The following is a 15,122-nucleotide window of genomic DNA, read 5'->3' as shown; positions in this document are numbered from 1 at the left end:
GCGTCTGAGGCTAATGTTGTAACGCGTCTCACTTGGGAAGATAGCCAGAGTGTTCCTGAGTAGAGAGCAATTGAGACCAGTTGGACTCAAGTTGTGTGTGGCTCGGCTGCTTCTTCGGCTTCTGTTCAAACTGCACAGCAGATCCCCTCCCTGGCTATGTGGGTTTTGGCTACAAATCTACAGAGATGGCAGCCTGGGGCAGCCAGGAGATTTCAACAAAGACACTTGACATTGTAGCAGGACTTCCCTGTGACACTGTGTGTGACCCCATAAGCTGGTGGTCAAGCCCCAGATCACTTGTGAATAAAAGGTGTATTGCAAAACACCCTGGCTGGGTGGAGCTGACCTCAGACCATCTTGCACAAGGACATGAGCCTTCCCTACGATGGGAGGCCGGAGGTCAGAGCCTAGCTGCTTAATAAACAACACTTCCGACTGAGAAGGGGGCTTTTAGGGACACGGCCTCGCTCTGGTGGAAAGCGGATTGGGTAGTCAACCTTCCAACATCCCTAAAACATTCTTCTCTACACTTAATTTTTCTCCTGCATTATAGTTTCCATGTGATCTCCATGATTTCGTTTGAGGGTGATCGCCTTGCCGCAGATCCTCATTGTCTCTTCATTTTAATTTTTCGTGCATGCGTTAAACACCATTTGTTTTTTCTGTCCTCCCTTCCATCTCCACGTTCTTCACAGTCGATCAAAACGAAACGTAAAAAGAGTTTCCGCCTCTCCCGAAAGTTTCCATTTTACAAGAGCAAAGAGAACCTGGCCCAGGAGAGCAGCGGACAGGAACGTAAGTAGCCGCAGGCCAGAGAGGGCAAAGTGTGCAATCCCCACCCAAACCCCAGCACCTGCTCCATGTGGCGGGCTGGGCTGAGTGCATTTCCCTCGCCAAAGAGCCTGCATTCAGAATAGCTGGGAATCCCCTTGCAAACGGCACAACTCCACCCTTTGAGAACTGTTCTGGGAACCTTCTCCGTTGGAACTGGTTCAGCAAGGAGATAGAGGCAGGATGGGACTTGCTGTGGGACCAGTGGGTCCCTCTGAAACTGCTTACCAAGCTCTGGCTGCACCTCCCTGAGTGTCCCAGTGGCTTCCCACCCGTATTGAGAGACAGACCCAGAGCCTGCAATGGTTTCCCAAGCTCAGGAGACTCAGATGGAGTGTTGCCTCTTCTCCCGCTGCCTAGCAATGGTGGAAGCAGAGATTCCGCCTTGCCCTCACCTCTGAAGCTGTTCCAGGGGCAGTGGCACTCAGGCTGGGCTCTGGCCATCACAGCCATGGCTGGCATTATAGAGATCGCACAGAACAATCCGTGTCACTGGGGAAAGCCAACCCTGGCGGGCGGGTCTGCCTGCCTGCCTGTAGAGACGGAGACGTCTCTCGTACCTGCCTCATCCCTTCCCTAGTGTCCGACTCCCAGCCACGGGTGCTGTGTCAGCAAAACTGCCTCTCCCAGCTGCTGCCTCTGGCCATGGCCCAGGATTTCTGTCCAGACTCTGGGCAATGGAGATCTGCCTGGCGCACACTCAGCTGTTTGGTGTTTTTCATCCTTTCACAACTTTCAGCATATGCTCAAACCTCTACTCTGCTTTTCTTTGCTCTCCCTGATGCGCCAGGGGCTCTGCCTTTCTTCACTCTCAGAACAAGGTGAGGGAATATGGTGCTCAAAGGCTTGTGTTTAATGTTGTAAATGGGCAGGTGTGAGTGGCTGCAGCCCCTTGTCCCACTCCTGGAATTGGGAAACTGCGTTGCCGTCTATAGTGAGAACCTGGCAGTGCTCATCTGCATGAACCAATTAGGAGTAGTGAATCCAGCCACCTCTGTGGGCGAATCACTGTGGCCCGCAGAGCTGTCCTGTGCCTGGCTCCCTTTCTGGAGGAATTCCAGCTGCCTGCAGAGACAGCAGCACGTTCCATAGTGACTCTGGCACCATTTCCCAAGGGGGCGGTAAGGCATGAACCCCGGGCTAGCAGCCTCATTGCACTCTCCCTGCTGGAAGGTCAGATCTGTTCATGGCGTCTCACCCATCCCGCTTCCCACATGGAGCTAGGAAGCTCCACACAAGGACAAACCCTGGATGGGGCCATGCTCTGATGGTGCATGGCTGTGATCAAGGATCTCTGCTCTGACACCCCCAGCAAACCCCCTGTGTTGAATGGAAGGTCTTCAGAGTGGGGCAAATGGAGCAGAGAGACCAGGACGGTCAGAGGCTACCCCCCCCCCCCAGCACATTCTCACAGAGTAACAGCTGAACTGAGCATGTGTTAAGTTGTCAGTGTGGTGAAAACAGCAGAGAGTCTGGGCGCTGTGCACGCCAGCGCAGGGAAGCACAGTCGATTCAGATCAGTCAGAGAAGCGTGTGGACTGTGCTCCTCTGAGGAACTGAAGGGTTCAAGACACACCCCTACAAAGTATTCCTACAGAGGGGTTTGCTGGCCAGGGAGCCACTGAGGGAGGTGTTCCTACTCTGTTCTGTGTGGCAGGGCCGCTCACCTGGCACTGCCTTTCCTCTGCACGTGCTACATATCATCAGCTTTCAGTAACACATTGGGTGCTTTGTCGGCAGTGTCCGTGTAGATAGCTGTGGTCCTCACAGGTAGGAGAGGAGGTGGAGCCAGGCAGAGCGAACTCACCTGCCGTGCTGTATTCCCATGTCATGGGGCACTGCTCAGAATGGTCTCCGCTCTGCGGCTCAGTGCAACTGGGGCCAGGACCAAGAGCCTGTCCACACACTACCTGCACAGTGTCTCGCCTTGCTGGCACAGACCTCCATCTGCTGTGCTTATGGAGGGAGAGCAGCCCGATTTTCAAACGAGTTCAGTACCCAGCCTGCTGAGCTCTTCTAAAAATCTGGCTCTGGGTGAGTCCAGCACACCTCTTGTTCCTTCCTGGGCCTGACTTCAGCCATAAAAACTGTATGTGCATCTGCATACTCCAGGGCCTGTGGCGTAGGATGGTTGGTGATTTGGCTGCCCAGTGCACTTGCTAAATGCATCTGCATATGTGTGTGGCTGCAGGTGTCATGACTAAGATAGGACAGGCCCAAACTGCACTGGCTAAATGAATATACAAATCCTCCTTAGGAGGGAGGCCCCCTCTCTTGGCTCTGCCAGCGAATTGTGAAATCCCAGCGTTCCCTCTGCTCAGGGTGCACAGCTCACGGTGCACCAACATGTCCGTGACCAGTGGTTGTAGGGATTTGTGGGGGAGTGGGAGCCATGTCTGGGAGAGTCCCTGGGGAAGGGGCTTGGCTTGCTGCTTTCCCTCCTGGAAGGGTTTGTGGTCTGGGAGCATTGGATGGGGGATGGCTTGCTTTTAGAGGGTGGCATCGGACAACTGAACCTAATGGAATTCATGACTAAAGGGGACTCACTTCCTGCCTCTAGGCTCTGTCAAGTCTGTTTGTTTGAGGCCCATTCTCTGCCAGCCCCAGGGTAGCATGTGCTCATGGTGTGGGGGTGGGGACCCCACTCCCTGTCTAGTGCCTGGTATAGGTAGAAACTTGCAGCCCATCTCCCTCCCTTGAAATGCTTCACCGCACTTGACTAAATCTGCTTGTGGAGTGCTGGTCAGGCAGCAGAGTCCTTCTCCTGCACACTCTGCATATGGAAATGTTGGGATTAGGGGAGCTGAAGCAAAGACCTGCAGAGGGATTTGAAGTGCTCCCCAGCCTTTCCAGGAAAGCTGCAAGGCTCAGGCTTGGGATGTACTAGAGCGTGGGTGTGGACAGAGGGCTCTGGGGCATGGACAGTCCCTCAGACACCTGGAGTGGGAGATGCAACATACCTGACCTTTGCCAGTCCATCAAAAAGCTGAGTGAGGCACATTCTTGGGAATGCCTCCTCTCAACTTCCAACAGCACCTCTGGAATTGGAGCAGCTCGGGGGTGGATGTGTTAGCCTGCTCCAGGGGGCCAACTCTTCCTCAGCGAGCGCCTTCCCAGAGTGCATTCAATGAGCAGTTAGCCGGAGAAGGAGTCCGGCACACTGGCACCATTGGTCTCTGGGCTGTGGTTTTGGCATGGCTGCCCTTGGCCCTGTGGGGGCTGGTTGGAGGCCCAGAGATGGCCATGGGCTGAGCGAGAGGACACTGCTCAGCTCAGCAGTGCGAGGCTGGCTGTATTGCCTGCCCCAGCAGAGACACTTCTGAATTTGTAACCTCACTTGCCATTGCAGCTCTCGGCCGTTCTGCACTCCTGTCACTAATGCTCACCTGGCTCTGTCTTCTTCCTCTCCTCTCTCTGTCTCTTACTGCCCTCTCTGGCTCTCTGCCCCTTCCTGCGGTCTGTGAAATCAGGACTTCCCTGGGTTAAGTGACGATTATTATGGAGCAAAGAACCTGAGTAAGTCTCATTTAAATGCACATCATTCGCTCTCCATGTCTGGCACTGCGCCGGGGGAGGCTGGGATCCAGGACTGGGAGTTAGTGCTGCACTTGATGGGCAGTGCTAGTCGCTCTGAAGGCTTTGCTCTTGCTTCTGAGGCTGAGGGTTCCAATCCCAGTCAGTGGAGGTGGAGGGGGCTGGGCTCTGGGGAGCCCCTGGTGCTGCTCACATGGCGAGTTAGAATTTCCTAGCAGTGACTGTGCCCCCTCCCTCCAGATTGCAGGGTGAGCAGCTCTGTTTCCTCTTGTTAGACTGATGGTCACAGTTGGAGCTTGGATCCAGCCGGCTCCCTGCTTTAACGCCAGCCCAGATGAGTTAGCGTCATGGCTGCAGCCAATCAGGGGCAAGTGACCTGGGCTGCAGGCACTTCACTAAGCAGGTAGCTGCATCGCCTGCTCCCCGTGCTGGGTGCATGCACACATACCCTGAGCTGTGGAACAGCTCCTCTTCTTGACTCCCTTTGGGGAGATGATCTTCACAGCTTCTGCTTAGAGGCCAGCTCTGTGCAAGCAGTCCCCTGGCTGCCCACGCCTTCGGGACCAGCACAGCCCCATGCCCCTGGGAGCAGGCAGCCAGGGGAAGGTGCAGGCCGAGTGAGCGACCCAGTGTCTGCGGAGGGGCCTAAACAAGCAAGGCCCCGAACTCTGTTCCGTCTTGTCAGTGTCTTGTCTCTGTGAGTCCCCCTCCCTCCCCCAGGCTGGTTTGCCCTCGTCAGACTGCACTTTGCTTTAGGGTTTGTGCTGGTGTATCCGTGTGCTGCGGCAGTTTCCCTCCTGTGCTCCCCTTCCCTGCATGACACCTGGCCCAGTGGGGAGTCAAACTGAAATGTGACTGGACAGCTGGCAGGGGCCCTGCTCTGTGCCCCACCTCACCCCTCTCTCTGCGGGTTTATGCTGTACCCTTCAAGGGGGGGCAGTTCCCTGCTCTTGGAGATGATGCAGGATGAGGCCTGGTGCATTACCTGGGGAGGCCATTACTAATGCCAGGGGCAGAGCTGCTTCCCATCCCTATGCACGCTGCCTGTGGAAAGGGAACCCACTGGCTACAGAGACAGGCCTGCCTCTGGCGTTCACATCTTCCCCCTTTCACACTTGGCAAGGTGCCCAGTCGCAGTTAACTGAATTTCTCTGTTGAAGCTACTGACTGTAGGACCCTGAAATGAACCTCCTGCAGTGGTGCCCTACACCTGGAAATGCCAGCTCTAATGCAGGAGGAAGGGATGGGGGCTGAATCTGTAAGAGGAATCTCACTGGGTCCATCGGCTGCCATCAGCTGTGGGGGCCCCAAGGCTATGCTCGACCATGTCCTCTACCTGTGTCCTGTGGCCGCTAGCATTGGGTGACTGTCTGTCTCGTACCCCATGTGCCCTTTGTAAGTTCCTGGCTGCATGTGTTCTGAATTGGCGTCTTTTTCTTGTTGGTTTGCAGAGGGCGTGACATCAAACACCAGTGACAGCGAGAGCAGTTCCAGTAAGTGTCTTTCTCTCCTGCTGTCTCTCACCTCTGTGTGTGTATGTTCTAGGCATTTTCATTCCTCTGTTGTCCCCATCGTGTTTCCTGTTCGGAGGCCGATGCTTCCTTTGGCCACTCGAACTGAAGGCCCTAGAGATGCTGTGGCCAGCCCCCTCGAGGGGATGGGAGCTTCTTGCCAGGCCTGGTTAGCAGTTTCCTTAGTGGCAGCGATGGGATGCAGTGACGTGGGAGCCATGAGGTGTTAAGAGGTCACTTTGACCTGTCCCAGCAGAAAGTCCTGCCCCAAGGCACTCTAGCTTTGGGGTGCCATGTGGCTCCTGTGTCCTGACTTCCAGCCCCTGGGATAACACCCCCATAGGTCTTGGAAAGCTTGTGCTCAGAGGGGAAGATCTCTACCAGCTGCTAACGCCCTGCAGGGGCACTAACAGCTACCGCAGCAATAAAGCGCATTCTGCCCGAGGCTTCTCTCTCCTCCTGCGACAAAGCTGCAGCTGCACAGCTTACGCTTCCAGCTAGGAACTGATCCTGCCCTGCCAGGATGCTCTGAACCAAACACGCGCTGCGCTGGTGGTGCCGGCCAGGTAGCTCAAAGGGCCTGGCACAGAAAGTGTGTGTAATGAGGGCAGTGTCCCCAGCGCCTTTTCTCCCACAAGGCTTCAAACAGGCTGCACCCAGCCCAGGCAGGGAATTGGTTCCAGGGATCCAGGACCTCTGGAGTGTCCCCACAGAGCAGATGGGCGCTGGGGTTTACGGTCTCCCCACACACAGAGAGGAATGGGTTCCATACAGCTAGCCAGAAAGGATGAATGGCTGAGTTGGTCCTGCCTGTCTTTGAGCCCAGAATGTGGCTATTCCAGGTGTCGTTCAGCCCGGTAACCCCAGGAGCAGTCAGGCTGCGGCATAGGATCCTCAAAGCAAATAGTGGCCAGGTTGCCCCTCTGGGCTGGGGGGGCCATGGGAAGGGAGGACTCTTGACCTTTAGCCTGGGTCATAGCCCGCAGAAAGAGCGCCCTCTGGTGTTTGGCACGAGTGTTCTGGGCAAGCTGCCATGAAGCAAATGTCTGACCAAGTCATGGGCCACCTGGGCTTAGAGTGCAGCCCACCTGCTGGCCACAGACTAGCCTTTGGGTTGACTGCAGGGGCAGCATGATAGGGGAATGGCTCTCGCTCACGTACTGTGTTGGGTCTTCCTGGGACAGTCAGAAAGGAACACTGCCCTGAGGCAGGCCTGGTCAGAGCAGCACCCCAGGCTGGGACTGTCCTGTGCACTTCGCTGTCACCCTGGGGTGGGCAACCTAGAGGCCTCTGGGGCACTTCTGTGTATGGCAGCTCCTGGCTGGCTATTGCCTTCATGCTGCATTCTGGTAGCAAAGGGTTGCGGCAGGAGAGGCCCCTGCAAACACTCACCTGCTTCTCCCTGGCTCTATTCCAGAAGGACAAGAGGACACTATCCTGTCATATGAACCAGTGACACGGCAAGAAAGTAAGTGTGAGAGAGGGTCTGGAGCGTGCAGTGGTCTTGAGTCCCAGCTCTACAGTGCGTGGAGGTCTTGAGATGTGCCTGCACACAGCGAGTCCTTAATCAAACCTTGCATCTCCAACCAACACCTAAAACTGGCCTCAGGCAGGCGGGGGCCTGCAGGGACTCTGCTTTCCCGGCCTCCCAGAGCAGCGTGTGTTGCGACGTGTTTAATGAAAACGTGAGGGGCACTCTTGGCAAGCAAGCAGACACTGCTCATGAAATGCCTCTTTGGTCAATGGCAAACACTTGAAACACTGGCTGTGAAACCGCCATTGCTAAAAATGTAACACCCCCTGCTCAAGCCCAGCCCTCTCTGCGCTGCCCTTCCAGTCTTGGGTCCTTCTTGTAGCAAGCACTCGCCTTCACCTCAGGCCACCCACACGCTCTGTCTGATTCATGCCCCAGCTGTACTGCACCTCATGACTGCATCAGGTTGAGTGCCTGGGGCCAGAGGCTGGGAGGGCCAAGCATCTAGCCCGTTGTTGGTGCTTCATCTGTACCAACTCAAGGCAGCTATTCACCTACGAGCTGCCAGTTTGCTGGTTCCTCAGCCAGAGAGTAACATGTCATATCCTCCAGACACGAGTAGCGCAAGTGCCAGCAGCATGCGTGGGGAGAAGAGGTGCATTCCTCCCCTGGAGCTTGCAGGCCGGGAGGTCAGCCTCCTGCACTTGTCTGAGCGACTGTGGTGGAAGGGCTTGGGAAGAGAGTGTGTTGAGGCAATAATTCAGATGCTCTCACGGAGGAAGTGCATGTGGAGGCACAAAAAGAGGTAATAAGCACTCTTGTGTTCTGCACCATTTGCCTCTTTGGGAGTGTTGCTGATGCGTTCTGTGGGCTGAGCCCAAAGACAAGTCCCTGGAAGCTGTTTCCGTGTGCGTGGGAAAGGTGTCCTTGTTCTAGAACAAGAAGGGTTCTGTCCTTGGGTAGACTTGGAGCTTTGCTGAGCTTAATCCCCACTGCAGGAAAAGGGCCTTCAGTATTTCCACAGACCACAAGCGTGAGTGCTGTGCGAATGGCCGTGATGTATTCACCACAAGTATTCTGTAGCCACGTGGCCCACTTCAGGCTTCAGTGGGTGTGGGAGCAGCTGCTGGGATCAGAGACTCAGCCTCAGGGTTGTGGCTTTTCTTGTTTCCAGTTCACTATGCGAGGCCAGTGATCATCCTGGGGCCAATGAAGGACCGTGTCAATGATGACCTCATCTCCGAGTTTCCACACAAGTTTGGCTCCTGCGTGCCACGTAAGTGTTGGCGTTCATGTGTGTCTCAGGTTGTGAGTTAGTGACCCAGTGCAGCTCTGGGCAGAGGTGTGCTCTGGAGAGGGGCCGCTGTTTCTCCTGCCTGCTGCATCTGAGCCATGTGGTGGCAAAGAGAGGCAAGGCAGGGTTGCTGTAGGTGCTTGGCAGGTTGCAGTGGGCTCTGTCTCATGAAGCCCCTCTCTTTCAGACACGACCAGGCCTCGGCGTGAGAATGAGGTGGATGGGCAGGACTATCACTTTGTCGTATCCCGAGAGCAGATGGAGAAAGATATTCAGGACAACAAGTTCATAGAGGCTGGGCAGTTCAATGACAATCTCTATGGGACCAGCATCCAATCAGTGCGGGCAGTTGCAGAGAGAGTGAGTGTAAATGTGGAGGCAGCGACACTGCTCCGGGGAAGCCCGCAGCTCACCCAAATGATTTCTGAGCCTCTCGCGGCTGCACCTATTGCCCATGTAACTGTGTGTGGAGCAAGAGCCAATCGGACAGGGATTCCTGCCAAGCCATGTGGCCTTGTTCCACAACCTCATTACCCAGCCCAGATTGCCCAGTGCTCTGCCACTAAACCCACCTCCCTCCCCAGGCAGGAGTCCTGCAGAACTCAGGCCTCCTGAGCCACTGGGCTACCAAGGCCACCATTAGCAGCACCAGTGCCTGCTTTATCTTCAGAAGCGCTGGTGCAGAGGTTCCTTGCAGTGGGTAGAAGAACAGAAATGCTCTGTGCTCAGAGCATGGCAGAAACCCATTGCTGGTTTGTAAACAATGTCCTGAACGTTGAAAGGAAGCCCCAGTCCCTTCTGGGTGCTGCCACCCTGCCCCAGTTGGGTGTCCATGCTGGGGGTTGGCTTGTATCTTGGGATGGGCATATTCCATCCCTGGTCCTCCTGCTCCAGGCTACTTTCAGAGAGGGAAAGCGATTGACTGACGCTGGTCCCCTCTTGTGCCCTGTCAGGGGAAGCACTGCATCCTAGACGTGTCTGGCAATGCCATCAAGAGGTTGCAACAAGCACAACTTTACCCTATTGCCGTTTTCATCAAGCCAAAATCCATTGAAGCTCTCATGTAAGTGCATATTTTTCTAACTACCCCTTGGGTGCATTAGCTGCAGGGACCAGGAGCCTGCACTCCTGCTGCTTCTAATTCAGAAAAAGGTTTGGGAAAGGCTGCTACCGTCACTGTCATAGAATCACAGAAATGTTGGGCTGGAAGGTACCACAAGAGGTCGTCTAGTCCAGCCCCCTGCACTGAGGCAGGACCAGAGATACCTAAGAGCAACGGCTCTCCAACTTTTGTACTGGTGACCACTTTCACATAGCAAGTTTCTGAGTTCAGCCCCCTCCTTATAAATTAAAAATACTTTATATATTTAACACCATTATAAATACTGGAGGCAAAGGGGGGTTTGGGGTGGAGGTTGACAGCTCGTGACCCCCATGTAATAACCTTGTGACCCCCTGAGGGGTCCTGACCCCCAGTTTGAGAACCCCTGCCTCAGAGCATCCTTAACAGGTGTTTGTCCAACCCATTGTTAAAATTTCGAATGAGGGGATTCCATGACTTCTGGAATAGGATCCCAAGGGAACTTAACTATCCTCTGAATTAGAAACTTTTCACACTGGAGAGAAGTAAATAGCATTGTCCCCCAGGGTTCTGTACTGGGACCAGTGCTGTTCAACATACTCATAAATGATCTGAAAAAAGGGGTAAACAATGAAGTGGCAAATTTTGCAGATGATACAAAATTACTCAAAATAGTTAAGTTCAAAGCTGACTGCAAAGCGTTACAAAGAGGTCTCTCCGAACTGGGTGACTGGGCAACAAAATGGCAGGTGAAATTCAGTGTAGACAAATGCCAAGTAATGCACATAGGAAACATGATCCCAATTACACATACACAATGATGGGGTCTAAAGAAAGAGATCATGGAGTCATTGTGGATAGTTCTCTGAAAACATCGGTTCAATGTGCAGCGGCAGTCAAAAAAGCGAACAGAATGTTAGGAACCAATAGCAAAGGGATAGATAGTAAAACGAAAATGTCATATTGCCTCTATATAAATCCATGGTATGCCCACACCTTGAATACTGCATGTAGATGTGGTCGCCCCATCTCAAAAAAGAGATATTAGAATTGGAAAAGGTGCAGAGAAGGGCAACAAAAATGATTAGGGGTATGGAAAAGACGGTTACTCACCTTTGTAACTGTTGTTCTTCGAGATGTGTTGCTCACATCCATTCCAGTTAGGTGTGCGCGCCGCGCGTGCACGTTCGTCGGAAACTTTTTACCCTAGCAACTCCAGTGGGCCGGCAGGTCGCCCCCTGGAGTGGCGCCGCCATGGCGCCCAATATATATCCCTGCCGGCCCACCCGCTCCTCAGTTCCTTCTTGCCGGCGACTCCGACAGTGGGGAAGGAGGGCGGGTGTGGAATGGATGTGAGCAACACATCTCGAAGAACAACAGTTACAAAGGTGAGTAACCGTCTTTTCTTCTTCGAGTGATTGCTCACATCCATTCCAGTTAGGTGAATCCCAAGCCATACCTAGGCGGTGGGGTCGGAGCGAGAAGTCGCGGCATGGAGCACAGCAGATCCGAAGGCCGCATCCTCTCTAGACTGCTGGACCAGGGCGTAGTGGGAAGCAAAGGTGTGGACCGATGACCAGGTCGCTGCCCGACAGATTTCCTGGATGGGTACACGGGCAAGGAAAGCCAGCGACGACGCCTGCGCCCTGGTAGAATGCGCAGTCACACGGCCCGTAGGGACGTGGGCCAAGTCATAGCAGGTCCTGATGCAGGACGTTACCCAAGAGGATAACCTCTGGGAGGAGATAGGAAGCCCTTTCATGCGGTCCGCTACTGCCACGAAAAGCTGGGGGGATTTGCGGAAGGGCTTGGTCCTCTCCACGTAGAACGCGAGAGCCCTACGGACATCAAGCGAGTGGAGCTGCTGCTCCCTGCCTGAGGAGTGAGGTTTCGGGAAAAAAAACCGGAAGGAATATCTCTTGGTTGACGTGGAAGGCTGAGACCACCTTGGGGAGAAAAGCAGGGTGTGGTCTCAGCTGCACCTTGTCCTTGTGGAAGACCGTATATGGGGGGTCTACCACAAGAGCCCGGAGTTCCGACACCCGTCTAGCTGAGGTGATAGCTACTAGAAAGGCCGTCTTCCAAGAGAGGTAAAGCAGGGAGCAAGTAGCTAACGGCTCAAAGGGGGGCCCCATGAGTCGGGACAACACCAGGTTAAGATCCCAGGTTGGAGCAGGGGGACGGACGTTAGGGTATAAACGTTCCAGCCCCTTAAGGAATCTAGACACCGTCGGGTGGGAAAAAACAGAGTGACCATCCGCACCCGGGTGAAAGGTGGAGATAGCCGCTAGGTGGACTCGTAACGACGATATGGCCAGACCTTGCCCTTTGAGGGACCAAATGTAGTCTAAGATGTTGGCTACTGAAACTTCCATAGGGCGGAGATTTCTCTCTACGCACCAATAGGAGAATCGCTTCCATTTGGCCAAATATGTCGCCCTTGTGGACGGCTTTCTGCTGCCCAAGAGCACCTCCCTCACCGGCGTGGAACAGCGCAGCTCAGAGCCAGTCAGCCACGCAGGAGCCACGCCGCTAGGTGCAGCGACTGCAGGTCCGGGTGACAGAGGGTCCCGTGCTCCTGGGTAATCAGGTCCGGATGAAGGGGCAGGGGAACTGGGTCGGCTATGGCCAGGTCCAGCAGCATGGGGTACCAGTGCTGTCTGGGCCACGCCGGGGCTACCATGATCACATGAGCCCTGTCCCTGCGCACCTTCAGAAGGACCCTGTGGACCAACGGGAATGGGGGAAATGCATAGTACAGGTGGGTCGACCACTGGATGAGGAAGGCATCCGCTATCGACCCGGGTTCCCTGCCCTGAAAGGAGCAGAACGCTTGGCACTTCCTGTTCCCCTTGGCCGCGAAGAGGTCCACCCGGGGATAACCCCACCTCCGGAAGATGGAGAGGGCGACGTCCGGGCGAAGGGACCACTCGTGTGACAGGAAGGATCTGCTCAATCGATCCGCCAGCGTGTTCCGTACCCCGGGGAGGAAGGAAGCCATGAGGTGAATGGAGTGGGCTACACAAAAGTCCCAGAGTCGTATCGCCTCGTGGCACAGGGAGGAGGATCTGGTGCCGCCCTGCTTGTTGATATAATACATGGTCGTCGTGTTGTCGGTGAACACCGCGACACAACGACCCTGGAGCTGATGACAGAACGTTTGACAAGCAAGACGGACCGCTCTCAACTCCCGCATGTTGATGTGTAGCCCCACCTCCTCCTGGGACCACAGGCCCTGCGTCCTCAGGGTCCCTGCGTGGGCCCCCCAGCCGAGATCGGAGGCATCTGTTGTTAGGGACACCGAGGGCTGAGATGGGTGGAAGGGGAGACCCGCACACAACACTGACTGGTCCAGCCACCAGCCGAGAGAATCTAAGACCCTCTGGGGGATCGTGATTAACATATCTAGTGGCTGTCTTGTCGGCCTGTAATGACTGATGAGCCACAACTGGAGTGGCCTCATGCGGAGCCGAGCGTAATTGGTCACGAAAGTACAGGCCGCCATGTGGCCTAACAGGGTTAGACACGTCCTCACTGACGTCAGGGGGGCTGTCTGTAGTCGTTGCACGATTGCCGACAAGGCCTGGAACCGCTGCAATGGCAGCAAGGCCCTGCCCACAGTGGCGTCCAGGACGGCCCCGATGAATTCCACCCTTTGTGTGGGGGCCAGGGTGGACTTGTCTGTGTTCACCAAGAGGCCCAGGGTGGCGAACATGTCGGTGATCACACGGACATGGTTGCAGACTTGTTGTTCCGACGTGCCCCGAATCAACCAATCGTCTAGATACGGGAACACGTGGATCCGACTGCGTCGAAGCTGCGCCACAACAACTGCCATGCATTTGGTAAACACTCTCGGGGCCGTGGACAAGCCAAATGGGAGGACTGCAAATTGGTAATGCAGAGACCCCACAAGGAAGCGAAGGAAACGTCTGTGGGGTGGCCAGATAGCAATGTGGAAATACGCGTCCTGCATGTCGAGGGCGGCGTACCAGTCTCCCGGATCCAGGGATGGGATAATGGTCCCCAAGGAAACCATGCGGAACTTCAACTTCACCAGGTACTTGTTGAGCTCTCGCAGGTCGAGGATGGGCCTGAGGCCTCCCTTGGCCTTGGGGATCAGAAAGTAGCGGGAATAAAACCCCTTGCCTTTCTCGTTCTCCGGTACCGCCTCTATAGCCCCTTTGCGGAGGAGCGTCTGCACCTCCTGCCGAAGGAATTGCTCGTGAGAGGGGTCCCTGAAGAGGGACGAGGAAGGGGGGCGGGGAGGAGGAAATGAAACAAACTGCAGGCGGTATCCCGACTGCACCGTGCGTAAAACCCAGCGGTCTGATGTTATTAGGGACCACGCCGGGAGGAAAAAAGAAAGGCGGTTGGAAAACGGGGGGAAAGGATCCAATGGGGAAACTGTTACTGCGCCCTCGGGCGCACCTTCAAAATGAAGGCTTGGGACCAGGCGGGGGCTTAGAGGAGCCTTGGTTTTGGCCCCCCTGGTTCCCCGAATGCCTGCGCCTTCCGTTCCTGCCGCGGCGCCTGTTAAGGTCCTGCCGCTGGCGGAACTGGAGATACGGCCTTCGCTGTTGTTGCTGTTGCTGCGGCCGGAAGGGTCTGCGCTGCGTCACTGGAGTGTGCATCCCCAGTGACCTCATGATGACGCGGTTGTCTTTTAGATTCTTTAGTCTAGGGTCTGTCTTATCCGAAAACAGCCCTTGGCCTTCAAAAGGAAGGTCCTGTATTGTGTGCTGGAGCTCCGGCGGAAGGCCGGAAACCTGCAGCCAGGAGAGGCGACGCATCGTTACACCCGACGCGAGGGTACGGGCAGCCGAATCCGCAGCGTCCAGAGAGGCTTGCAAGGACGTGCGTGCGACCCTCTTGCCTTCCTCTAAGATGGCCGCAAACTCCTGACGAGCGTCTTGTGGCAACAGCTCCTTGAATTTGTCTGCTGCCACCCAGGAGTTAAAGGCGTATCTACTTAACAGGGCCTGTTGGTTGGAGACCCTGAGTTGCAGCGCCCCCGCCGAGTACACCTTACGGCCGAGGAGGTCCATCCGCCTAGCCTCCCTGGATTTGGGGGCTGGAGCCTCCTGGCCATGACGCTCCTTATCATTGACAGATTGGACCACCAGGGAACACGGAGTCGGGTGTACGTGGAGGTACTCGTAGCCCTTAGAAGGAGCCATGTACTTCCTCTCGACGCCCTTCGCAGTGGGAGGAATGGAGGCCGGAGACTGCCAGATGGTGTTGGCGTTGGCCTGGATGGTCCGTATGAACGGCAGGGCGACCCTGGTGGGAGCGTCTGCGGAGAGGATGGTGACAATAGGGTCCTCTACCTCCGAGACCTCCTCGGCTTGTAGACTCAGGTTTTGGGCTACTCGCCGGAGGAGGTCCTGGTGTGCC

At 55.5% G+C, this 15,122-nt stretch overlaps 1 protein-coding gene across 7 annotated transcripts in view; it reads left to right on the top strand.

Annotated features, from left to right (window-relative positions):
* The window catches only part of DLG3 (discs large MAGUK scaffold protein 3), a 185,201-nt gene that overhangs the window by 158,272 nt on the left and 11,807 nt on the right, over positions 1–15,122 (top strand). For 4 of the 7 annotated variants that reach the window (XM_050964919.1, XM_050964918.1, XM_050964916.1 and 1 more), the window contains 6 exons: positions 696–795; positions 5,817–5,858; positions 7,294–7,344; positions 8,525–8,626; positions 8,832–9,004; positions 9,598–9,707. In XM_050964919.1, coding sequence (XP_050820876.1) covers positions 696–795; positions 5,817–5,858; positions 7,294–7,344; positions 8,525–8,626; positions 8,832–9,004; positions 9,598–9,707 — 578 coding nt within the window. Of the gene's footprint in view, positions 1–695; positions 796–4,301; positions 4,348–5,816; positions 5,859–7,293; positions 7,345–8,524; positions 8,627–8,831; positions 9,005–9,597; positions 9,708–15,122 lie in introns of all 7 variants that reach the window. The other 3 variants (XM_050964920.1, XM_050964921.1, XM_050964915.1) reach the window with 3 other exon arrangements.

The sequence above is a fragment of the Gopherus flavomarginatus genome, chromosome 8 (assembly GCF_025201925.1).
Source record: "Gopherus flavomarginatus isolate rGopFla2 chromosome 8, rGopFla2.mat.asm, whole genome shotgun sequence".
NCBI lineage: Eukaryota > Metazoa > Chordata > Testudines > Testudinidae > Gopherus > Gopherus flavomarginatus.
The sequence above is the reverse complement of the archived record's forward strand: the minus strand, read 5'-3'. Positions and strand labels throughout refer to the sequence as shown.